General features: G+C 43.7%; 1 protein-coding gene across 1 annotated transcript in view; it reads left to right on the top strand.

The window, feature by feature from the left end:
- Ebf2 (EBF transcription factor 2) overlaps positions 1-24,877 on the top strand; it is a 182,351-nt gene that overhangs the window by 107,751 nt on the left and 49,723 nt on the right. The window contains exon 7 of the mRNA XM_010623645.2: positions 16,680-16,761. Coding sequence (XP_010621947.1) covers positions 16,680-16,761 — 82 coding nt within the window. The remainder of the gene's footprint in view (positions 1-16,679; positions 16,762-24,877) is intronic.

The raw sequence follows: 24,877 nt of genomic DNA, 5'->3' as shown, positions 1-24,877 counted from the left end.
ATTATAATATACACATGTGTAAATACCGAATAGTTTCTCTGGTGTGAATAAACTGCAATAATACAGAAGATCCTAATAAGACTACTGACATTGTGAAATGGGAAGAAAGGGGCTAAAGGTGTAGGGAAGGTGGGATGGGTAGGGGAAGGGTAATAAGGGAAAAGAAAAAAATGTGAGATAATGAAAGGATGGAAATAAAATGTTTGTAGATGGGGAGGGGAGGAGGGGCAGGGACAAGGGGAAAAAATGAGAACCAAGACCTGTCATGGAAAGGTACAAGATCCCAACAGTGAATGTAACTGTACTGTATCCCTAAAATGTACCAATAAACTCAATTAAAGCTGAAAAAAATTATAATATAATTAAAGTCAATATGCCTAGCTTTGTTTATTTAAAAAAGAAGGTTTCGTTTTGATAGTCTTGGCCAGCCTCGAATTAGGATTCCTAACAGAGGGGTGAACTTAAAGATGAGGACAAACAGCAAAAGACCGTGCCCCGGACCCACTGGGCTTTTCAGTTGAGTCATATCCAACTGGAAAAGTGACCAACAGAGCAGGTGGATGTGGACACCTTTCAGTGAGTTTAGACCTATGGCATGCACGTTGTTTTTCTTTTAAGACAAAAGTTGTAAATATGTGAGTTGTTTTTTCTAAGTGATAGTAAAACTCCTGTGAAACCTCAGGAGTATCCAGGTTGAACTGCAATGTTGGCACTGTGGGATAAATAAGTGAGTTAGGGGTTGCAGTTTGGGCACTCATTTCTGAAAGGTTCACCATCGCTGGTTTAGAACAAGCATTTAAAAAATAGATGTCAGTGTTCTGCGGAGAGTAGTGAGATCTTTCTTTTTCCTTCCCTCCCTCCCTTCATTCCTCACCTCCTCCCTTCCTCCCTTCCTCCCTTCCTCCCTTCTTCCCTCTACTCCCTTCCCTGTCCTTTCCCTTTTTTCCCTTCCCCTCCCCTCCTCTCCCCCTCCTTCTTTCCTTTCTTCCATTTGACTTGCAATAGCTGCCCAGCTGTTTGTTCAGCATATTTTTCTTTCAATCATTTTGGCAAGCTGAGGGCTGAGGGTTGGTTTAAAAAAGGAGAAAAAGCCCCTGAGTTTTAGGTTGTCTCATCAAGGCAGATTCTACCAGAGTAATTGGAGTTTGCATTCAGGTCGGTTGAGCAGCCAATAAACTCTGACTCTGGCGTGAGACAAAATGACTTCCTGGATGAGGTCTCCGGGCCATTTCGGGGAGGGCTTTGCAGGGACAGCCTGATGTCAGGTCCCTGGTGTCCAAGTCAGTGCAGCAGAGCCAGCTCTTTGTGCGTCTTCCCGAGGGAGCTGAGGCCTCACTTTCCCAGGCTTCTAGACCAGTCCAGCCACTCCCTGAGAAACCAGAGCAGGCTCTGTATCCTCTGAGTGAAGGGCCAAGATGTTTTACTTCCAGGTCAGCTGCTGAGTCCCCAAGGGAAGTAATTTTTTTCTTTAGTGGTCAGATTCCACCATCTTCTGCATCGGGACAGATCACTAACCCAACTGGAAATGCCAGAGCCAGGAAGGCTCATGGGGCTAAAATTACATATCTGCATTTTGCAGATGATTGGATATTGGGTGTGTTGACTGTTCAGTCCCCCAAGCGTCACCCAACACAATGAGGTTAATTAAAACTGGAGTCATTTATTTATGTCTCTGCCTTACACCAAAAAAAAAAAAACTTTAGATGGTTCCTTTGGTTTCTCCAAAGCAGTTTGAGGGTAAGAAAACCAAATGGAATTAGAACTCTCAATTGAGTTTTGGGGACTAGGTGCAACTTTATATTTTTTTGTTACTGTTTTATGATATCTGCTTGTATATTGACTTAATAACAATATCCGTTTTGGCCAAAGAACTGGGGAGCTGAACTCTTTTAAAGTCTGTGGGGCTGGCTAATGCCCCACCATCTTCCTCTCAGCCAGCTTGTTTCTTTCCTGGAATCAGCGTGATATTATGGTCTTAAGTGGGCATAGTAAAGGAGACCTTCAATCCTACCCAGGCTTTAAGAATAGATCTCATTTTAAGAAGTGTAGGAATAAGTGCTTACAATGAACCTTACTTTTTAGAAGTGGTCTGAAATTATAAAATATTTCATAATAAAGAGCCAGGTTTTAAAAAGGACACACACACACATACACATCCGGAAACACCCCTTGTCTGTTGGGAGTGCACCTGGAAAGCTGGAGTTTGAGCTGGGATCAGTTGAGGAACTTGGAACCTGTAGCATGAACCCAGCTTCTTGTTTCAAACAAATAGAGGCTGATTTGTGGGCATCTCAGGATTTTACCCCCATTCATATTTAGCTTTCCTTTGAACCTGGGGTGAGAAGTCTCAGCAACTCAAGTGGGAGGGGAGGTTTCATGCCTGGCCTCAATCTTGAATTAAGATGGCTCAGGTTTCCCTTGTTCTGGTGATTCCACATAGGTCTCAGCAACAAGATAATGTAGTATGGGAGGAAAGGTTAGAAACGTAGGGCCTGGAAGAACCGGAGACTGACTGATCCACTCCTGGGCGCATGCTCAGGTCTGCCCTGGGCTCTGGTTCTCTCATGGGACTTTTTTTTTCTTTTTTTAAATCTGAGTCTCAGTTTATTAAAGCGAAAAGAAGAGAAGTGATTGTGGAATCCACTTGCAGGAGATGTGAAATTTGAGTTATTGCTGCCTCTTCAAAATGACCAGTGTTATGGATACATATTGAGGATATACTCCTAAGTGAAATAAATAAGTCACACATGTGTAAATACTGAAAGGTTTCTCTGGTGTGAACAAACTATAATAGTACATAAGATCCTAATGATATAATGGACAATGTGAAATAGGAAGAAAGGGGCTAAAGGTGTAGGGAAAGTGGGAAGGGTAGGGGAGAGCTAATAAGGGAAAAGAAAAATATGAGAAAATGAAGAAATAGAAATGAAGTGTTTGTAAAGAGGGAGGGAGGAGGGGTGAAGGGAGGGCAGGGACAAGGGGAAAAAATGAGAACCAAGACCTGTCATGTAAAGGTACAAGATCCCAACGATGAATGTAACTGTACTGTATACCTAAAATGTACCAATAAACTCAATGAGGAAAAAAAAAAAAAGATGACCAGTGTCAGTTAGTAAAAAGCACAATGATATTATAGGTGATGAAGCCACATAGCACAGATAAAATTTTATTGTGGCATTTCAAAGAAAGTTTTCATTTTTGGTAGTAAGATTTGGAAATCTCGAAAAAGGTTATGGAGTTAATAGAGAGTTAATATGGAGTTAAGAGAGGCTTTAGAATCAATAAAGTTTGAATAAAAAAATAAAATAAAAGGAAATAAGTGACTGATTCCTGAGTCCTCATGTAATCCTAGAAGCTGAGTTCAGATTAAACTAATTCGATCATCATCTACGAAACTGCCAACATGCTAGAATATTATTAGCCTTGTCTAAATGCCTTTTGTATCAAATTCTTGACCTGATTTTTGTCCCAGTTTCTCTTTTATATCATCTAGGTTTAGTTCTTCTTTAAGGAAAAAGAATCATTTAAAAAATTCTAATGAAAGCCAGCTAACTGCACTATGAGTTATAGAAGGAATTCTGCTTTGCAAAGGAGCAACAGAATATTGAAATACCTGGTTTTGTATTTTTATGTGGGTTTGGCAAATGCAGTCTGAAGGTGGCTAATATGATACCCGACCTGGTGTTAAGAGCCAATGATAGCTCCATATGTACCACCTGCTACCTGTCAGGGCGCATGTTCTTCCTTTTTTTTTTTCTTTTTGGCACGGAGGTTGTGTTAACTGTGGCTAGGGGTCTTTATGACAGAGGTGGGGGGTGAGCCATCATGTATTTGTCAGGTGAAATCCAGATCACCTGCAATTATCACCTTGGTTTCTCTTCTGTCCCCTCCTTTTCCCAACTCACTAACTTTTAGGTAGCACTTAAAAAGCCTAGCACATCATTCTGAATTGGTGAACCGGGGAGGACAGAGGGAAGGAGAGGAAGTCGAGAGAATGAATCACAGGAATGAACTAAAAAGTGGTGTTTGTGGAGGAAAATAATCCAGTGCCCCCCACAAAGAAATCAGGGAAATTTCCCAGAGTCTGTACATCAGGGGAAAAACTCATTGTCCAGAGTGGCTTAGTTCACTCACTGTTTTACACCCGAGCATTTAAATGTCACACAGTTTCTCTTCCTCCCTATTAACTTATCAGGAGTGACTTGAAAATTAACTCCACACAATCGTGCTTGCTTCTTCCTGATTCTTTGCTATGCAAACCTGGCTGGGCAAAGATGACACAAAACAAAGCAAAACAAAACTGCTTGTCTGCCAATAGATGGGACTCGATCAGCCCATCTGTCTGGCTCCTTTCAACCCAGTGCTCTGGCCCACCAAAGCCAAGAAGTGAGGACCCTTCAGTGCATCCTGAGTTCCAGCATGGAGCACCTTTTACTTTAAGTAAACAGACCAGCTCATGGTCCAGACTACAGAGAAACTAGATTTCTCACTGTGACCATTCAAAGTGGGATATGAGAAATCCTGAAAGAGAGCACAACACATTCCAATGACCTTTCTTTTTTTTTCTTTTCATTGAGTTTATCAGTACATTTTAGGTATACATAGAGTTACATTTATTACTGAGATCTTGTACCTTTCCATGACAGGTCTTGGTTCTCATTTTTTCCCCTTGTCCTTGCTCAAATGATCTTTCTTGAAAAGTGAAGATGTTATTAACAGCATCCATGGCTATTCTCATATTTTTTCTAGCAAAATAAGTTTTGCTCTTTGTCAATATTGTCCCTGACGTTATCCTCACTTGTGGGAAATCACTAAGGCACGACAGAGAGAGTTCTTTATATTTTTTGTAGTACTGGGGCTTGAACCCAAGGCCTTCACACTGCACTGTATCACCAGTCTGATTTTTAATTTTGATAGGGTCTCACTAATTTGCTAAGTCACCCAGGTTGGGCTTGAACTTTTTGATCCTCCTGCTGCAGTCTCCCAGAATGCTGGCATTATAGGTGTTAGCCACCACACCTGGCCAAGACCTCCCTTCCTTTAGACTATAAAAAATCTTCCCTACATATTGAATCTCTTTAGATGGGCACCATCCAAGTATCTTCTGTATCTAACTATCCAAGTAATAATGTTGCTCAGCCCAGAAAAACCATTACAGCCTTTGCCAAGTGCTTCCGGAATAGTTTTTGCATTTGAATGAGCATTGCAGGGTCTGAGCAGGCAGCGGTCCTGGGTCCTCCAGAGAAAGAGAAAAAGGCGGTGAACAAATAGCTCCTCAGGAAGAGAGAAACATCTCCTCCCATCACTCCCTGGCGCCATCTCTCAGTCCTGGCCAAGGACCTGGGCCGGGCTGTGTACTCCTTCAGTTTTTTTCTCAGGTCCCAAGCTGGTTTATCTGCTAGCTTTGTTAAACAACCTGACAACGACGACATCAACAACCACAGCCACCGCCACAACAAGAACAACAGTCACAAAGCTGTCAGCTGCCTCGCAGTGAGAAAGTGTATTTGGTATGGCGATGAACCTAGGAACATTATTTCTCATCCTTTAGAAAAAATTTTCGTTTATAGCCTCACTGTAAAATAATTAAATCGTGGTGCTAGAAAGCCAGCCACTTATCGGGGCGGCCGTCATTTTGGCCTAAGAATCCTTTGGTCCCTGCTCTTACTGGAAAGGCCAAAGAGTTCTGTGTTTTCTCTGAAGTAATATTTGTCCCTCCTCTGAAGCTTTACTAACTTCTTTCCAGCACATGCATTTCCAACTTGGTCTCTTTAAGGTCTTTCTCAGCTTGCCTGACTCTTGACTGAGCGTACGCTGTCCTTTCACATTCCCTGTGTTGCGTCAAATTTTCTAGCAAGACTTCTGTCCATGCTTTGAGCTCTCCTGATCTTTGTTTACTTTCCAGGTCACAATTAAGCTTCCCGGTTGGTCATAAAACTCAACGGTTTCACATTTTCAAGTGCGCAGACGCGTTTTTTTTTCTTTTGAGACTCTACTCTCCAGCATTAAAGAGGAACCCTTCATTGTAATCATTACAGAATGGATACAGTACTAATGGAACTTAATTGTTTCCACTAGATGGATCTCGGGTGTTTTTGGCAGCCAAAATGAAAGTGATTCCAAATACCATCAAAGGGGCTTATAAGCACCCAGCATGCACAGAGTGTTTTGATATACAGTGCAGTGTTAATATCATTATCTCTCCTAATACAACATACGGTTACTTTAATCCCTTCCCGCCTCTGTGATCTTGGAAGATCCGACGGATTGAAGGCAAAGAATAAAACACTATATACAAGGAGACAAAGGGAGAATTAGTCCCCATCCTCTGGATGTGGTTTTTTGATTGTTTGAATGTTGGCTTCAAATATGTACCTTTATCAATACCGACTTCTGCATCTTCCACGCTAGTCTGAGTTTGTATGCGACATCAAACATACCTTTTCACACATGTTCTTTCCAGATTTTTTTTAACACTTACTTAGCAGTTTATAGAAGGAAGTGAATGATCTCCTCAAGCTGCTTACAAATTAAAAAAAAATCTGTGCTTATTAATTATGCAGGATTAGTCTAATTATAATTCAGCAAATTAATTAGCGACAGAAGGTGTTCTGAAACATTGGAGTACATTTGCATGTTAAATGGAGAGGCTAGTCTGTAATATATGTAAATTTATGCATGGCTTCATAGTTTAATTTAAAAATTTGCAGCTGCATATGGTATGGGAGCAGGTGAAAAGTCAGTTTTAGTTTAATGATGCTAACAAACATTGGAGGGTGTCCTGTCTCAGGAAGAGAATGCACCCCTATCTGTTAATCTTTGAATCTGTCATAAGACTATAATGTTACGTAGATGTTGAAGCCCAAGGTCGTTAGTGAGTGAGCTCGTGGATGAAATAGGTAAAAACTGCAAAACGCAGAGAGAAAGCAGCACAAGAAGAAGCCCAGTCTCTGAACTCCATCCCTCGCTTTCTCCAATGCTGCACGTTTAGTTATTTGGTTTTGGTTCTGGGACAGTAACATTCTAGTGTGTGAGAAGAAGAGGTCTTTCTCTCCCGCTCTCTTGCTCTCTCTCTCTCTCTTGCTTGCTTGCTTTCTCACTGGTATCTATTCTGGCAGGTATGACATAGTTGTCCAACCTTGATTCCCTTTCCAAATATTCACATTTGCACTTCATTTCAATTTCCCAGAGTCGTGGGAAAGTTATTACCGACTTATGAATTAATGGTAGGGTAGAGAGTTTTACACATTGGCCTCAACCATCTGGCAAAACAGTAAAACCAGCGGACCAGGCAGCAGCAAAGGGCTCCTGGTGTAATTGGTGTTCACTGCTCAGCCTAGCATAGATGAGCTTCGCTGGGAGGGGAGGGCAGGGAGGGACGGGCTGGGCACTCAGGAAACAGGGTGGTGAGGAGCCACTGAGCTGATGGCTGATGAATAACTTCATTTCTCTCCTTCACCCAAGGAGTCATGGCAGTAGGAAGGGAAGCAGATTTGCATTTTCATTCTGAAGTCTCACTGAAAGATTTTTTTTTTTTTTCCTGAAAGAAGTCTGTAATGTGATTCAGTTTTGCTCAGTTCCTTTTCCTTTTCCGGATGAGCAAGGAGAGACAGGGATAGGGTAAAGAAGAGGACATAAAGTGGGTGTGTGGGGAGATAGTGTTCTATTCTGATTCAAGCCCGGAAAGTCCAATTATTATTTTCATTAATAGTGTCAGGTTTGCATCTGAATGCAAAAACAAGGACTTTTCCTTGGTGATTTTTTTTCTCCTGTGAGCCTCATGGTGCCTGCCAAGTAATGGAATTCAGAAAACTGAAGATGTGTCTGCATATAGAAAGGAAAAAAAATCCCCACATAGACAGACATCCAGGTCCTCAGAAACTGGCGTATGCTATGGGTGAGAATGAAGCAGAGAGTCCAAGAGGCCCCGGCCTTCCCAGCTCAGTGGCTGTTTGCGTCCATCGCTTGCTGCTGGAGCTACGGGAGATGCTCACTTCGAAGGAAATCAGGAAATGGCTCTGAAGTGGAGTCTATCGACACAGAGTCAGATTTACATGGGAGTGGGGGAAGTTGCTCCCTCCTGGGGCCTAAATGAATACAACCGATCCTGCTCTGCCCCTGTAGGGATGAGGGATCTGCTGCCAGACTGGGATGCCACTCCCAGGAGCTTCTCATCCCTGTGAACATCGGACAGAGAGTGGTTCAGCGGGGCCCCTGCCAGTCAGGAGCTGGAATGTTGTGTGCGTTGTAGCTCTGAATTCTTTTGCTGGCCAGAGTCTACGGCAAACGGTGCTGACCACTTCGACCTGCCCTCTTTTTATTGTTGTTCCCCCCTGCAATATTGGAATGGATTAATTACATGTGTGGGTTTTTTTTTCCTCTGTTAATATCGCTCCCTAACAATTGAGGGAAGTTCTTCGACTGGAGTGCATATTAATACTGGAGAGATAACCAACGCAGAGAAGACCAGTTCTGCATTTGGGGCAACTCTTGCCTCAAGAATTTGATTTGGAAAGTGGGTTATTTTAAAATGTAGTAGAAGAGAAAGGTGCAGTGCAGAGGAAGGGGCATATGTGTGTCTGGCAAAGGGTGAAGATGCTTCCCAGGACCAGGCACTTACCCAAACACTTTGCATAGGTAACTAGTCCTCGCTACTGGCCTTGAGAGGTCCCTGACTTTTTTAATGATAAATATTAAAATCATCATGTTGAGTGAAAGAAGCTAGACTCAGAAAAACAAGTATCAAATGTTCTTTTTGATATGTGGATTCTAAAAAAAGATGACATGAAGGTAAAAGGAAGATGATTATTAGACAAGAGGCAGGAAAGAAGGGGAGGAAGAAGGGGCATAAGAGTGGGTGATGGGGGCCATGAATATCAAAATGCATTATATACATTGAGCCCCCCCAGACACGTGAACTCGGGGTGGGGTGAGGTAAGGGAGGCAAGGGGGGATGATTCAAGTACAGTGGGCCCTTGACTTACGAACTCAATCTGTTCATGAGGGCTGGTTGCAACTCAAGTTGGCCAACTGAAAGGCTCCACCTCCTCTACACAGCCTTCAAAGTCTCTCTCGCTTAAGCAGGTCCATCTCAGTGTCCTTAGAGAGACACTGGCCCAGGATTTCTCAGTGAACCCCACACAGGAAAGATGCTGTCGTGGTACCTCCAGAACTCTTTAAGGGTTAAATCTGTATCTGAGACCATCTGGAAGCACAAGTGGCCAGCATTCAGGTCGTAACTCTAGACTTTGTTTGTAAGTTAAAACTAAAATTCTGGTCGTAACCCAAGTTGTTCCTATGTCAGGCCAAGAGACCACTGTATGTCAGATACATGTGCAAACCTGCTAAATGAAATCTGTGTAAATAATATGCACTAATACAAATGTAGAAAATAATAGTAATGATTGCAGAAGCCTTAAAATCATATGGAAATGGCAAGGTAGGCACATCCTGTTTCATTGGCATGTGTAAGACTGAAATTCTCTGCTGCTAAAGGGATTAGCTTTTTGATATATTTAAAAATTTCTACCACAGGAGATCCTTCTCTCTCCCTCGAGGAATGCTTTCAGAATTCAGCTTTGGTGACTTGATTCTCAAAAAATGTTTTCCAAGATTTAATTCAACTTCTTACATTATGTGTTTGATTTCTGGCTCTTTTCTTCTTAGGGTGTTGACGGATGAATGGTCTTAAACTCCCTTTCTCAGTGGCTTTGTGTGCTGTGCTGACTTTGGCCCACTTGGGTTCTTGAGAAATCCTGCCCTCGGAACATCTTACAGATCTACTTGTTTTCATCTGCATGCTTCAAAGTACCCACCAAATGTCTAGTTGACTGTGTGGCCCCGTGTAGGTTTGTTTGCTTGCTTGCTTGCTTTGCAACGTGAAAGAGGGCTCCACACTCATTTCCAGAGGAAGAGGAAGAAAGTGACTTGATCTGTATGGAGATCTATGAGGCGTTTGTCCCCTGAAACAGATTCTTGACAGCGAGTTTCACCTTTTTGTGCAAAAGAAGCATGGCCAAGCTCCTGCCGGTGAGATTTTGCTAGGTGTCAGCCAAACCTGAGCTCTCCTAGGGCCTCTTCTTACTTGGGTGAGCAATCCAACCTCAGAGCCTTGCTTGGATCCGCTATAAAACGGGAATGTTAAGGCACCAAGCCCCAGATCCGGGAGGTTTTCAGGAAATCATGCATGCGTGTAATATGAGCCCAAGGAACACAGGCTATTATTATAATTGTCATCATAGTTTGTTTTTAGTCTTGAGATGTTAGGGAGGTCGAATGTAGTCAGAACATTTGGTGCTTAAAAATTTTTTTGTGTGTGAACTTGGGCCTTCACTGAAATAAACTAGTTTCAGGGGTAGAGTGAAACTTTCTTAGGGATGTCCGAGATTAAAGATTCTCTACCTCTCTGTTTGTGCATTTATATTTACAGTTTTAGGGACTGTTTAACTAAATGGAGTAGATAGAACATTGGCTTTATAAAAATGAGTGCCATTATCCTTCAGTGCGTTTGGGGATTGGTTCCAGGACCCCCATGGATACCCAAATTGGCCCATGCTCAAGTCCTTTTGTATTTGATTTAAACCTAAAGGAGCCAGGAGTCAAAACTTTTCAATCAACCTGTCTGCCCATGGAGCTCGAGCTTTCAAAGCATTCACTGCCATCTTGCCAAGCAGATCTCAGATACCAACATCTCAGTCACTTCTTTGCCACTTTCATTGCCAAGTTGCAAGCAGCAAGAGCCCACTGGGTGCCTGAACTCCCAGTCTCTTCATTCTGGTTGATTCTAGCTAGAGTCTTCACCAGGTCCTTAAGCTTTCAGGGCCCCTTCTAGCCCCGGTGGTCAGTAGATTCTCTGGCTTCTTCTGCCATCAAGTTTGGGGACACCACTGTTCTTCCCTGGACTTGATGCTGTCTGGATTTGGGTTCTGGGGAAGGATCTTGAAATGAGAGAGCCTGTTCTTTCTGTCGATGGAGGGTTTGAAGAGGATGCTACAGTGAAGACTGAGAATGAAGCTAGAACTCTGTGGTTGTGTTTTCACTGGTCACAAGTGGAAGCCAATCATGGGGTTTTCTTGCCAGAGAAAGCAAGGTGAGCTGCCCCAGGCCCGTTCTTAGAGACAGAGAGTGGGCCGGGGCTGTGTGTCCAGGAGAGCTTGTCACTTGGGTGTCAGAGGTGGGATGACTTAATTTGCTAAAGAATGGGGATTTATTGAGAAATCCTGGGAGAAGAGAGGCAAGTACCCCAGCCTTTCAAATGTCATTCTGTATTGCAGGCTGTCCCTATTGGTAGCTGAAATGGACAAGGGTGCTTTAAAGGAAAGAACTGTCTCTTTTTTAGAAGCATGTACAAGCAGTGAATGCCAGTTGTATTTTAATTTATCGGACTCTTAAAAAGAAGGTTTAACAGCTAATCCAGATAAAAGGTGTCTTCCTCAAAAATCAATGGACAAAGACCTTTAAGTACCTATGCAGTCTGTGAGGTGACATGAACTGGATATTGGGCTAAGCCTTTAGAGATTTGCTTCTGTGATCATCATGGCGGACGAAGAGGGCCAGACTCAGCACCCTTGCTCTTGGCCCTTGGAGAGTGTGACATTCTTGTCCCTGTGCTGTACAAAAATGTGGCCATGTCAGAGCAGAGGTTGTTTTCAGGGTAGGAAAAATGTATATTAGAAAAAAAAAAAAAGAGTAAACGAAGTTTCAGAGTGAAAGGAATTTTATACATTATTTTACAGAGTAAGGCTGTGTGCTGTAACTATCTAACTATGATAACTATTTTTGATGCCGAGTCCACGTTTCTTTGCTATGCATCCTGTATAATCTTTCTATTGAAAGGAATGTTGGTACCTTCCACAGTGCTTGCCTGGAGATTTTTTTTCCATATTAAAATTTTAAAGAAGGGATTAGATCTTGGATTTCAAATCTGAGGCAAATCGAACAGTTTCTTCCACAAATCCTGAGAAATACTGTGCTAGGTTTTAGGATAGTGAGACCGCTGTTTATAATTCCAGAGTCTGACAAGAATGTTAAGGAGTTGCCCTTCCTGTGATTTTGGAGGTCCTCCTACCCCCACTACTGGACCTTTAATTTTCACCAAATTGTACCATTAATGTGAGCGTAGTTTTTATTTGAGATGGACACAGGGCATGTCAAAGTCACCTAAGAGTTTCTGTGTGTTCCTCAACCATGCACTCTGTTTCCTTATTTCTGAGATTGGGAAAGGAAGGGAGAGAATTCTCTGGTTTTTGGCAGTCTATTGGGATCTTACTCAGACCTATACCCAAGGCTCTATAGACCCATCTCAGCCTCTGTAGAAATGTAGTTTGGCTGTGGCTCTGTTTGCAGCTGTCTGAACCTTCGTGGCATCCGGAACAGACTTAATACATATTGATCAAATGAGTGAATAGATGAACTTAGCAGAAGTTTTCAATATCAAGCATGTATTCTTTTTATGATATCTTCATGTTTTCCTTTTCAGGGCTCTTGCTTCCAAGAGGCAAGAATCATTCATTTTTTTTTCTTCCTGATTTATTTTTTTCTCCCCGCTCCCCCTTTTAGGCCATTTTTTTGGGAAAAATTAGTGGTTTCCCTGAGATATAATTTACAAATCATAAAGCTCACCCATTCAGAGTACATTTCAATGGATTTAAGAGTTGTGCCACCGTTATTCCAGTGTCATTGGTGTAGGAGACACAGAACAGCAAAAAGAGCTGTTGCCGGGAGGACCCAGGTTCCAAGCACTGTGCCTGCCCCTTACAAGCTATCTGCTTCCTGGTAAACTTCTTGAATTCTCGAGGCCTTGGTTTTTCCAGCTGTGAAATGATGCAACGATTAAAGAGGCCCTGCCTACCAAGCACAGGGGACAATGTCCCCCTCCACTGTGGCTTCACTTTACGAGGACTCAGTTGCCTGTAGTCAACTATAGTTTGAAAATATTAAATGGACAATTCCAGAAAACAATTCCCACTTAAAATAACTATGAGTACAGCACACTGATATAATTGTTCAATGTTCTTAGCAGTTATCGTTGCTAATCCCTTCCTGTGCCTAATTTACGCATTAAGCTTGATCACAGGTATGAATGCAGAGGAGAAAGCAGTCTGCCTAGGGTTAGGTACAGTCTGTGGTTTTAGGCTCACGGGGTGTTGCTTCAGATACGGGGATCAGGGGGGACGGGGCTGGCTGTGACCCCTTCCACTGCCTCAGAAGTGTAGAAAAGAATCCTAGTGCAGTAGTACGGTTCACCCAGTCCCCTGCCCATCGACCTCAGACACTACCGACTCTGGCCGAGGCCTCTCCTGGATACCCCATTTCCCACCAGGCAGCCCGCCCCTCTAGTTTTCTCACACAGCCTCATCTCAGTGAGTTCAACCTGTGTCTCAGAAACTGCCTCTGCCACCGACGGACCCACCTGGAGCTCAGCGAGTTCTGGTCTTCTTGGTGTCAGTGGGTTCTTTCCCCAAAGTACCTTCACTGCCTGTTTTCGTTTGCAGTCACGGTATGCTGGTGTTGGAAGGAAGCCTAAGGGTAATCCGGTTAAACGCTTCCTTTCACAGTGAAGAAAATGAGGCCGAGAGAAGCGAGGTAACTTGGTCTCATCATTCGCTGGTGGTCAGTCAAGCCCAGCACGGTCTCATACGTATCTCTGCAGCAAAGGAATGCCTTTTGGTACATGATACCGCCCTGGTGACCTTAGGTGTCCCTGAAGTCTGAGAGTTTGAGTTCACATTTTGACCCCACCTCTCTGTTCCTATTATGCACAGAAGCAGGACAAACCCGCCACTGTTAGGGTCCACTCTTCAGGACTGCAGTCAGAAAAGGCTTGTAAACTATAGCATGCTAAGTGGTTAGAGGATTTACGTTGTCACTGTTGTTTAGAGAAAGTGCAAAGAACTCCCATCTTGGTGAGAAATCTGCACATTTGGTCTGAATCTTGTGATTCATTTTGGTTTTCCCTTTCTGAGTAGAGAAGCTGATGTTTACCAGCGGCTCTGGCTTTGGAGCGATCTAGACCCATGGGATTCAGAGAGAATTTGGTCCTTGCCAGTTTCCCTGTGTCTGATAGACAGTAGGGACAGAAAGAAGTTTTGTACTAAGACTCTGAGCACTGAGTTTGGAGAGGCTGAGGGACAGCGTGAAAGGCACCAGCAAAAGGCAGAGAGAAAAATCAGAGATATCAGTAAGCAAAGCTTCTGGATGTCTTTCTATTACTTTTTAGATCCACATATTAAAAATTCCAGTGTGTAAATTTTGGCGCTAACCATGTAGAAGTACCAGTTCTATGCTATTATATAACCTAAGAGATCTCAATGCCCCACAGCTCCCCTTGGTCAACCAAGTGCTAAATCCTTAGAGTTCAGGGTCTGTGGAGGTTGCAAACTCAGCCCACAGACAAGTGAAACAGTCAAAAGTGGGGGTTTTCCATCCAAATAACTGTTAAGGGTCCTAATTTAAAATGAATCAACCCTTTCACCAGGCTCCATGTTTCCCTAAATCAATTCCATTTTATGTAAACATTTATCTCTTTTGCACTTTTCCACCTACCACACCATTCACACAATAATGCCTACATGAACATTAATGTTTTCACCAGATACGTCTGGGAGAGGAGGTGGGGAGGTACGGGGAAGTATGCGCACACAGTGTGCATTACAAGAAGTCCATTCGTCACAAAACTTTCCTAAAATCAGGGAGTAAATGAGAACAAACCCTCAGTGTGGCTTTGGTAGGGAAAACATGTAAATTGTTGCTGGGGGTATTGGAAGGCAAATATTCTTTCAGGAGGGGGCTGTTGTTAGAAGTAAATTCTTGCCAGGAGAGGCCCGTTTTCAGTCTAGCTGCAGAGCATCTGAGAGCCTCATAAGTGGCTGTAGCTGACTCTGCTGTGAGTGCACAGATACAGGAATGTTCCCCCTCCCAGAGAGAAAATGTTGAGTACTGCTCAATCTTTACTTAAATCAGAGCAGTTCCCCCTTCTAACCACCCTACTCACTGCAGCAGACATTTTGCCGCACTTTCAGAGGCTGCGGCAGGTTGCACATTTACATATTGCAAACAGCAATGCTATTTCCTCCGCCTGTCCTGCTGGGGAATCTCCAGGAGAGACCCCAACACCGTTCTGGGGTGGGAACCCGTGCCTGACCTCCCACCCACCCCACAACAGATCGCGAGAGGGAAGTAGAAAGCAGATGTTGCAATATCATGGAAAAATATTTAGCTGTTACTTCCAAATTCACACCCAGCCTCATTCATACACCACATCGGGTCAGGGACATGTTGCTGAATATTCTCAGAAAATCAAGAGGAAAGAGTCTTGGGTACAGAATAGAGTCTGAAGAGTCAAGTCCCCTTCTCTGTCCTCTATTATTTACTGTTTATCTTCTCATCTGTTTCTTTTTCTTAGTGACACATGCAGTTAATTGGAGCTGTCTCGTTCTTTTGTGTGGTTGTTAGAAAATAAAAATAAACAGAAATTCACGATGAGAGCATTTCACCAACCGATGCTTTAAAATAGGATTTTCAGAAGCATTGTTGATTTCTACTTATTTTTGTTGGTAATCCTGGGGAAAATGTATATCGTTTCCTTTAAAGTTCTAATTCAAGGCATGGATGTGAGAGTTCTGAAGGGACTTAGGGACTGCGGTAAAATTTCGTTGTCATAGTAACAGAAAGGGAAATAGGCCTAGCTCACCTGGGACTTTAACACTGCAAAAGCTGGATTTTTTTTTCTTTTTAAGGGAAAGGACTCTGCAAGCAAAATAAATGAAAAACTTATTGTATTTTGAAACAAAATTTCAAACTGGAGCTAGGTGAATTGCTGCAAAGGCCACTTCTGCCATTTTTTTCTTGGCTGAAGTCGTGTGATTCAAGATATCCCGTTTTAAAATTAAACAGACCACTTAGGAGAATATGGACTGTAAAATAAATGCATGCCTTACAAATGATAAGCTCCAAGTGTGTTCGGGCCTCTGTGTTTTTCTGGATGATCTGTAGATGGTCTGAAAAGAGACTCACACTTGTTATTATTTTTTTATTGAGTTTATTGGTACTTTTTAGGTATACAGTACAGCTACATTCATCACTGGGATCTTGTACCTTTACATGACAGATCTTAAGTCTCATTATTTCTCCACATCCCTGCCCTCCCTTCTCACACTTGTTATTAATTAACACTCAGTGCATACCTGCCCAGATGACTTGGTCTTTGGGTGGCGGCATATACCATTTTTCCATCAAATTGCCAGGCAGCCTTCAAGTCTGAGCCCCAGGGGTGCGTGTGTGGAGCCACATACACGAGGAGCCCGGGATTCTGGACCATGCCCTGCCACTTTTCCCCCAGAGCAAGACTTTCTGTACAGCAGGGGTCACTGCTGTGTTTGAAGCCTGTTTCTGCAGAGTGCATGCTATACAAACTCCAGGCGGGTGTACAGACCAGAGCCCCGCTTGTGAACCGCTTAACAATGCCCCACAGTGATGGAGCCGGGGCGCTGGGCTTGCGACTGAAAACTCACATTTGCAAATTGCAGAGGGTCAGCTCTGTTCCTTCTCAGGCAGGGTTGGTTGAAATTCGCCAGACCTGAAATACAATCTCTTTTCAAATCAAATCTAATAGAATGCAGATATGGTCTCCTTTAAAAAATGTTTACTGAAAAATGTAACACATTGCTTTCTCTTTACAGATTCTTTTTAAAATTTTTCCTCAAGTGCAATCAGAATTGTTTGAAAACAGCAGGAAACCCGAGAGACATGAGACGGTTTCAGGTAAGGGACCCTGCAGATCTTGCCTGTTAAATAAGTTATCGTGTTCTCTCTCCTCCGCTCACTCTGCCTTTTTACCCCTTAAAACCACTGCTCACGGACACCGCTAGCAATGCAAAAGGTAACCGCTCACGGTCACCGCCCTGTGCCAGGACCGAGGGGTTCTTCGTTTTGTAGTGTTTAGGTTTTCTGCCTCCACTGCCAAGGCCCCATGGGGCGAGGCACCAACCTGTCCTGAGGATTTGATTTTGAGCCCTCGGGCTGCCCCTTGCACACACAGCTGCCCACAGCAGGAACTGTGTTCTTGATATCCAGCCACCTTGGGAGTTTTCAAAGCCGCCTATCTGTGTTTTCTACAAGCAGCAGCCTCTGTCTTCCTTTTCTACTGATTAACTATTCAGTAGTCTCTCCCTGAGCCTGGTGGAGAGCAGCAGCCCAGGCAGCCGTGGTCACTTTAAGACCGCAGCATGACAACAAGGCCCACGGGACGGTGACCCAGCTGCCTGGCAGTTCAATCTGCCACCGGTTTCATCACCCTTGCCACTGATGTACCGAGGAGACGAGCTAATAAAAACACAGAGCGAGGCAGAGGGTGTTGGGGTGGAGCTGCAGCAAGCACGGCCCCACTCAGCCCCCTTCCCAATGCTCCAGAGGACCCACACGAAATTCACTAAATGGGCACATGGCACCTCCTTCTCCATAGAAAAATGGAAAACATGCTAAACAATGGCATCGAGCTTGAGACTTAGAAAAAAATTCTTGCAGCAAGGCAAGCAATGGGGCTGCTTAGCCTCCTGCTTCAGGGTGGGGGTGAGGTTCTGGAAAGTTCGATATCTTGTCCTCCGTCCCAGAAAGAAGGTGGTGTTGCTGGGAAATTTGTCATCAAACTCTCCCCCAGAACATGGGTGGGCGACACGTTGTAGTGGCTGTGTTTATGCGTTGTTGTTGTCTTCTTGAAAAAAAAATTTTTTTTTTTGAGACAGGGTCTCACTATGTAGTTCAGACTGCTCTGGAAGTCACTATGTAGCCCAGGCTGGTCTTGAACTCGCAGCGATCCTCCTGCCTCAGCCTCCCGAGTGCTGGGGTTACAGGCACACACCACCATGCCCGGCCTTTTGAAATTCTTAATGTTTGAACAATGAGTTTTTGCACTGGACACCACAAATTAATTCTGGTCCCGCCTGCTCCTTAGCGAACTTCTGCACTATGGCCACAGGCAGACAGGTGTTTAGGAACCGTGCCACTCAAGAGTTGACAAGCTTGGTGGTTCAGCACGTGCAAGGCTCTGGGTTCTGCCCCCAGCAGCGCAAAAAGAAGCAGGGGAGTTAACAGGGGAGATGGGCATCCGTGAAGCCAGTGAGAGTTGTTTTGGAAAAAAATTCTTTTATTTATTTTTTATCACACCACGGCTATCCAACAGTCTTGCTGTGTCCAGGATATTTTTTGTTGTAGTTATATTTAACTCTATGAACAGGATACCTTAAAGAAAAAGTCGAGTCGCTCCTCTTTACCAGGCAGATTCTTAATCTCCCCCTGTTGTGTGATATAAAGACAAATAAAAATCCAAGCAATCTTCCCAGGAGCCAGGCACAAACACCGTACGCAGTGGAAATTCACTGTGCTCAGAATCTCAGAAACAAGATTAAATAATTTTAGTCCAAAGAAGAGTGAAATTTTTAGGAATCCCCAAGTGCCACAGAAGTAAAACTTGGCTTCACTTCTGGAAGGAGCGCAGACAGCACAAAGAAATAGGCAGCACGATTCCTTATTTCACCCTCCTTTACTACCACTCACAGGTTTTCAAGTTGAAATAAAGCTTACAAATGCGCAGGGCCTTTAATACAGTGCCTTATTATTTTATTTCTCCCACATTTTAGAAACATGTTCCCCAAACTCATGCATACTAATATTGCCTCTACTACTTCTGTTCTTTACTGAATTTTTCCTTGTGTCTGAGTTTTTAACTGGCTTAGAATAAATATTGTAGATATCAGAATGATGAGGAATTCTCATCCTATGTGAACATATTGGACTTGTGCAAAGACGAGAGGGGAAACTATCAAAAGGTTTGTGGGTCCTGTGATTGTGTTATCTCTGGGGTAAAGCTAAATCAATTGGCAATTTTGTTCTGCATTTTATTCGGCTGAGATAACATTCATGTGACATTACGATTCACCATTTTAACCCTGAGGCGGCATACAAGTGACTGGCCCTTAGAACATTTGCAATGTTGTGGAGCTATCATCACCATCTGATGCCAGAACATTTTCATCACTCCAAAAAGGCACCCCAGGCCTTCTAATTCTTAATTTCAGCTGTCAGCAACCATTAGTCTACTTTTCTCTCTTTGTGAGTTTGTCTACTCTGGAGATTCCATGTAAATAGAGTACTACAATGTGTGCCCTTTGTTGTTTGACTTCTTTCACTTAGAACAATGCTTTCAAGGTTCTGAATGTTGTAACATGTATCAACACTGCATTACTTTTTATGACTGAGTAATATTCCCTTTTATATATTGCTTTTTATGTATCCATTATTTAGTTAACAGACACTCTGGTTGTTTCCACTTTTTGGCAGTTATAAATAATGCTTTTCTGCATATACAGAAGTTGTTTTGTGAACATATATTTTTAATTCTTTTGGGAATACAACTACAAGTAGAATTTCTGGATCGTATGGTAACTCTATCTTTAACTTTTTGAGGAACTGCCAAACTATTTTTCACAGTGGCTGTAACATTTTATGTTCCCACCAGTCATGTGTGAAGATATCAACTTTTCTAATTCCTTGCCAACTCTTGTGATTTTCTGTTTCAAAAAAAGAAAATCTAGCCATCTTATGGGGGTAAAGCAGTATCTAACTGTGGTATTGATTTGCTTATTCCTAATGGCTAATGATGCTAAACATATTTTCATGTACTTATCGCTTATTTATATATTTTCTTTGGAGAAATGTCCATTTGAAATTTTTAATTTTTTTTAACTGTTTTTTGTTTTTTGAGACAGGGCCTCACTATGTAGTTGAGACTCACCTGGACTCACTATGTAGCCCAGGCTGGTCTCAAACTCACAGTGGTCCTCCTGCCTCAGTGTCCCAAGTGCTGTGATTACAGGCATGCACCACCTTGCCTGGCTTTTTTTTTTTTTTTTAACTTTTTTGAGACAGACCATAGTTCAGGCTGGTCTTGAACTCTCTAAGTAACCCAGGCAGGCCTTGAAGTCATGGTGATCCTCCTGGCTCTGCCTCCCAAGTGCTGGGACTAGAGGCATGCTTATTTTTAAGTTGGAATATTTATTTTTGTTGTTGTTGTTATTGTTCAATTGCAAGAATTCTTTGTATAGTCAAGATACTGGGCCTTTATCAGATATGTGACTGGCAAATATTTTCTCCCATTCCATGGATTATCTTTCATTTCTTGATGGTGTTCTTTGATGCACAAAAGAATTGGAAATTTTCATATTGTGCTCAGATTCCATTAAAATAAAACCTCTCTTGAGGGCCAGGGATTTAGCTCAGTGGTTCTGCTGCCTGCCTTGTAAGCACAAGGGCCTGAGTTCGATCTCTGGTACAAAAAAAAATTATATATGTCCTTCCTCAAAAGCTCTTTCTCATGGAGAAAGCTATGACATAAAAGGATGAACTATTTGCTATAATGATAGATTAAGAACCTTAGATCCAATTTCAGTATGAACCAAACAGTAGGTCGCCATGGTGGTGAAGAGAGGGATCTGAGGGGACAGAGCTTTTAGGAATTCCTGGAATACAGATCTCATTCAGAACCATGAGCACAGTAGTACCTGTTAGCCATGTAGATAATCACTTCAATTCACTGCTTTTATTACGTGACCAGACATATATTTAATATGAAGAATTATTTTGTGAGGATTTGATTTGAGTAGAGCGGAAACACAGATCTTTCTAACAAAATCAGGAACCCAGCCATATCCATCCTCTTCTATCACCCCAGATCTTTTCTCCATTCCAGAAACTCCAGGGAAACCTGAACTGTTTTTCTTAAAATGATCAAATGGGACCAAAATAATTACATAAAGCTTAACTTGAAGCCCGAACAGATCCCTGATTCAATTTAAATTCTGAGTATCAGAGGTGATTGTGTGTGTGTGTGTGTGTGTGTGTGTGTGTGTGTGTGTGAGATGAGTCTTAGCCTTTTATTTATTTATCTATTTATTTTTTTGGGCCAAATTCCTTTGAGAATCCACTAACAGCCATAGTCTCTGTCCCAACAAGAAATAAAGTTTTGCTTAACATTTACGAGGTTCCCCAGACCTTTGAGAACATCTGTTAGGATTCCATGGGCCCTGATCTAAAGAAGTGAAGTTCATCGAACACCAAATGGACACCCTCAGCATAAGTGACCCCTTCACGATGGAAATCTGCGCACTCCCCACTTCGCCAGATCTCTCAGCAGCTTCCTTGGCTTCCAGTGCCATCTACTCCCAGACGATTCCTGGATCTATAGCCTCAGCCTTCTGGAGCTGCAAACATACAGTTCTGCCTCCCTTGGGCACCTTCCCTCGGATGACTGATGAGCGTGTATTCAAAAGTGAACTCACTATTTACTCCCTGATTCATTTCCTCTTCTTTCATTGTTAAAGTATCTCTTCTTCCTCCTAAGTATCTGTTAAATCTATCTCTCCCTGCTGAAAAATTATGATGGCCCTTCTGCTCCTTCGGTGTCTAATCCATTGTCAGCTAATGCCAAGTTATCTTGTAAAACAATACACCTACTGGCCAGAGACCTGGAGCTCAGATTTAAAAGACACAGTTGTGAAGACCCTTTTAGTATCTTCATACCTGGCAGTTCTTGCCCAGGCCACTCCTGGAAGCTCCCACAGGTTTCCACTGACTTCTGCTGCACCTTCTGCTCACCCCTCTGCCTGAGGACCCTTCACCCTCTTCAACTTGCAATTCCTTGTGCTTCAAGACTGCACCTGCCTGTCTCCTCCCTAGGGAGGCATTTTCTGACTCTCCGTTGTTTGTGCCTGAACACCACTCTCTGGGGGCTCTGCTCGCCACTTGTCACATTCTCTGAAAACTATTGTTTGTCTCTTTGAGAAACCATGTACTGGTTGAGGGTCATGGGCATATTATTTATTTTTGTATTGTTTGTAATGCCTAGCACAATGTCAGGCACTCTTCAGAACTCAGTGAATGGTTATTAGTGAATATTTAAGAAAGAGAAAGAAAAAAAAAAAGGAAGGAAAAGTTGATTTCCAGAACCCCCAAAGTATCTATCCATGACTGTCCATGTAGAAAGATCACTTTTGCTTTCCTTGAAATGGAACAATGAGAGGAAACACCTAGATTAACAGCCCCACGAAGAAAAGGAAAAGGCATTTATGTACGAGGTAAGCTGAGCAGCCTGTTAAGTCAGAAAGAACCCCATTTTTTTATTGCTCTGCAGTAGGGGTAGACAGTAGGCAGTTATAAAATCCATATGAAAATTAAGCCAGGAAAAGGAAGTCAGGCACATTGTCATTTCACACATTCAAATTCTAAGAGACAGTGAAAGTTGACAACAGTCTAGGGCTCTCTGTTGCTCACCTGGTATTGTAGTAGCCCGGCTGGGTCTGCTCTGGGCTTGGGGAAAACAGCAGGGTCCTCACCCCACGGTCCACACCCTCAGCGGCGCTCCTGAAGCCGTTCCGTGGGCGGAGGAAGAGGAGGTAGAGGAAACAGGAAGCACGGGCCTGCTTCCCTGTGGTCTGCACAGACCCACGTGGAGAGGGCAGCATCCCAGGCAGGGCCCTTGAGGTCCTTGTTGGAACTCGGTGGTGTGAGCTAGCGTGGATGGCGCGGGGTGAAGCGACGCTGCCCCGGTTACAGTAACAGGGTGCGGCTGCTGCTCCGTGTGCCCGTCAGTGCCCTTCCGATCGTCCTGTACAATGCCAGCAGATCTTTTACTTCCGCTCGGGGTACTCAAAGTCCTGAGTACCAGGACTTTAACCTGCTGCCTGAAGGGGACGGATCAAAGAAGACACAGTCACTGCAGAGGCTGGGGTGTTTCCGTCCCACAGGCAGTTCCAGCGCCTGTGAAGTCACCTGACACTTCCAACCGCGACGCATGTCCAGTCCCCTCATCGCTGTGAACGGGCCCTCTCATTCCAGCGTGGAGCTTGCCTGCAACCGGGATAGAAGTTCTTACCCCGTTTACCGAGCTTTTCTGAGAGACTCTGGGTGTCTCAAATTCACCTTTTAAATGACTTCCTCTTTCACTTGGACCTACCAAAATCATTTTTAATTTGCACAGAAAGTTGGGTGTGTGTGGGCGTGCTGTCATCCTCAGCTGCTAGAGGGAAGACGGCAGTAGGACTGGAAGGACCCAGGGTCCCTAGTGTGTGTGGGGAGTCATTCCTGGACCAGGTGGAGAGAGACGTTGGTGTTTGGTCTGTTACGGGTCGCACACACACCCCAGGATGAGCCTGTGAGGGGGCATCTTGAGGGACGCAAGGCAGCTGGCAGGAAGTGATGGCGCTTGGTGAGAGCAGGCCCGCAGGTCTGTCAGAGCTCCAAGGAAGTGAGAGGACTCCAAGGGTGGCACAGCTGGGAACCAAGGACACAGATCTGCCCGGGTGGGGATGAACTGGCCGACATCCAGGGGCAGCCGGACCACGTGACAGGCCCAGGGGCTGCGGCTGCAAGGAGCCCGTGCTACAGCTGTGCAAGAGCGATGGGGAAATGGGCGTCCACGACCAAGTCACCTCGTCCCCACAGCTGGGCGTTCGCCACGAGCCTGTTTTACTAAGCGATGCGGGAGCAAAGGGCACAGCTACTCATGTCTTGGAGCGGGGCCAAAATCCATCCAGCAACCCCTTATGATTTTTTTTAAACCCCAGCTCTTATATAAAACTTTTTAATGGCACCACCATCTATTTTCCTTAAATAAAAATTGTTGAATGTTTCTCTCACACCCATTGAAGAGGGAAACGAGAGTTTAAATTAACTCCAAATGGTAAAAGTTTAATGCAGCACCAGCTGCCTGCAGGTTTCTTCAGTTCAAATCTCTTGGTTTGAGAGCTGGCCCAGCTGCCGTGTGATCTCACCACCATTGGAAAGTTGCTCTGCTACCGAGCAGCACATTTAAAGCACATAATGAAAATCACTTGACTTACTGCCTCTCTGATCAACAGGTGAGTCCATTATCTGGTGGTGAAACAAACCAGATAGTCCAAGTTAAGAAACAGTAATTATCTTCTTGGAGTTGGGGAAAAAAACAAAAAAACAAACAAAAAAACCCCTCTGAGGGTGTGAGGTCCAAGGGCTGGCTGGGTTTCTTCAAGCATTTCTCTGATGATTCAACTTTCTGCCTTTCCCGGCGGACTTCTGGGGTCTCAAATGGGGGGACAAGAATCAGAGTGATACAAATTCTGACTGACTCACATGGAAAGTGTGTTTTGAGTTCTTTGTGAGAGCATAGGGAAAGACAGGAAAACAGGTAGTTGCCTACATAACTTTTAGGAAAGGATTTTCAAACTTCAGTTAGGTAGAAGCAAAGCGTTCAGGCTCCAATATTTGGGGGGGGGCTTAAATTTGGCACCAAACCTCTACTCCTGAACCATCGCAGCGCTGTACGAGGCAGAACTTTCTGGAATGCAGAGCTCCCTTCACTCTGCAAGAAGCGTTCAGGGATTGGTCAGCTGCGCGTGGGTCTAAGATCTTCTGATTTCTGATGGGCGACAGGTCATTCCTAAGGGCCTTGAGGCGGAGTTTGGTGGAAGAGCGTGGTGGAGCCAGGGGATGGCATCCAATGTTTTGCTGGTGAAAGACTGTCCTTGCCTATGGAATCCCTTTTGGCACAGTTTAGGTGGGAAAAGCAATGGCCCCAGTGGATGGAAGTGAGGCAGGGAGGGACAGGCTAGTGTCTCTGCCTCTGAAATGAAGGGGGATTCAGAGTGGTGAACCAGACAAATGAACTTCAGGCTCCACCAGTGACACAAAAAGCTGGTTTAGAAAACATCACCTTATATTTAGCCGGATTTTCAAAAGCAAGTTCTAAAAGGTTCAGCCCAAAGCCAAATTTGCCAGAATATGCTGGCAGAAAGTTCTTAGGCATATGATGCAAAGTTATGTGGATTGTAATTTCTTTTAAAACGTGCCA

Source organism: Fukomys damarensis, unplaced genomic scaffold, assembly GCF_012274545.1.
Source record: "Fukomys damarensis isolate Sample0158 unplaced genomic scaffold, DMR_v1.0_HiC HiC_scaffold_18, whole genome shotgun sequence".
NCBI classification, from domain to species: Eukaryota; Metazoa; Chordata; class Mammalia; order Rodentia; family Bathyergidae; genus Fukomys; species Fukomys damarensis.
This window is presented reverse-complemented; position numbering and strand designations above follow the sequence as displayed.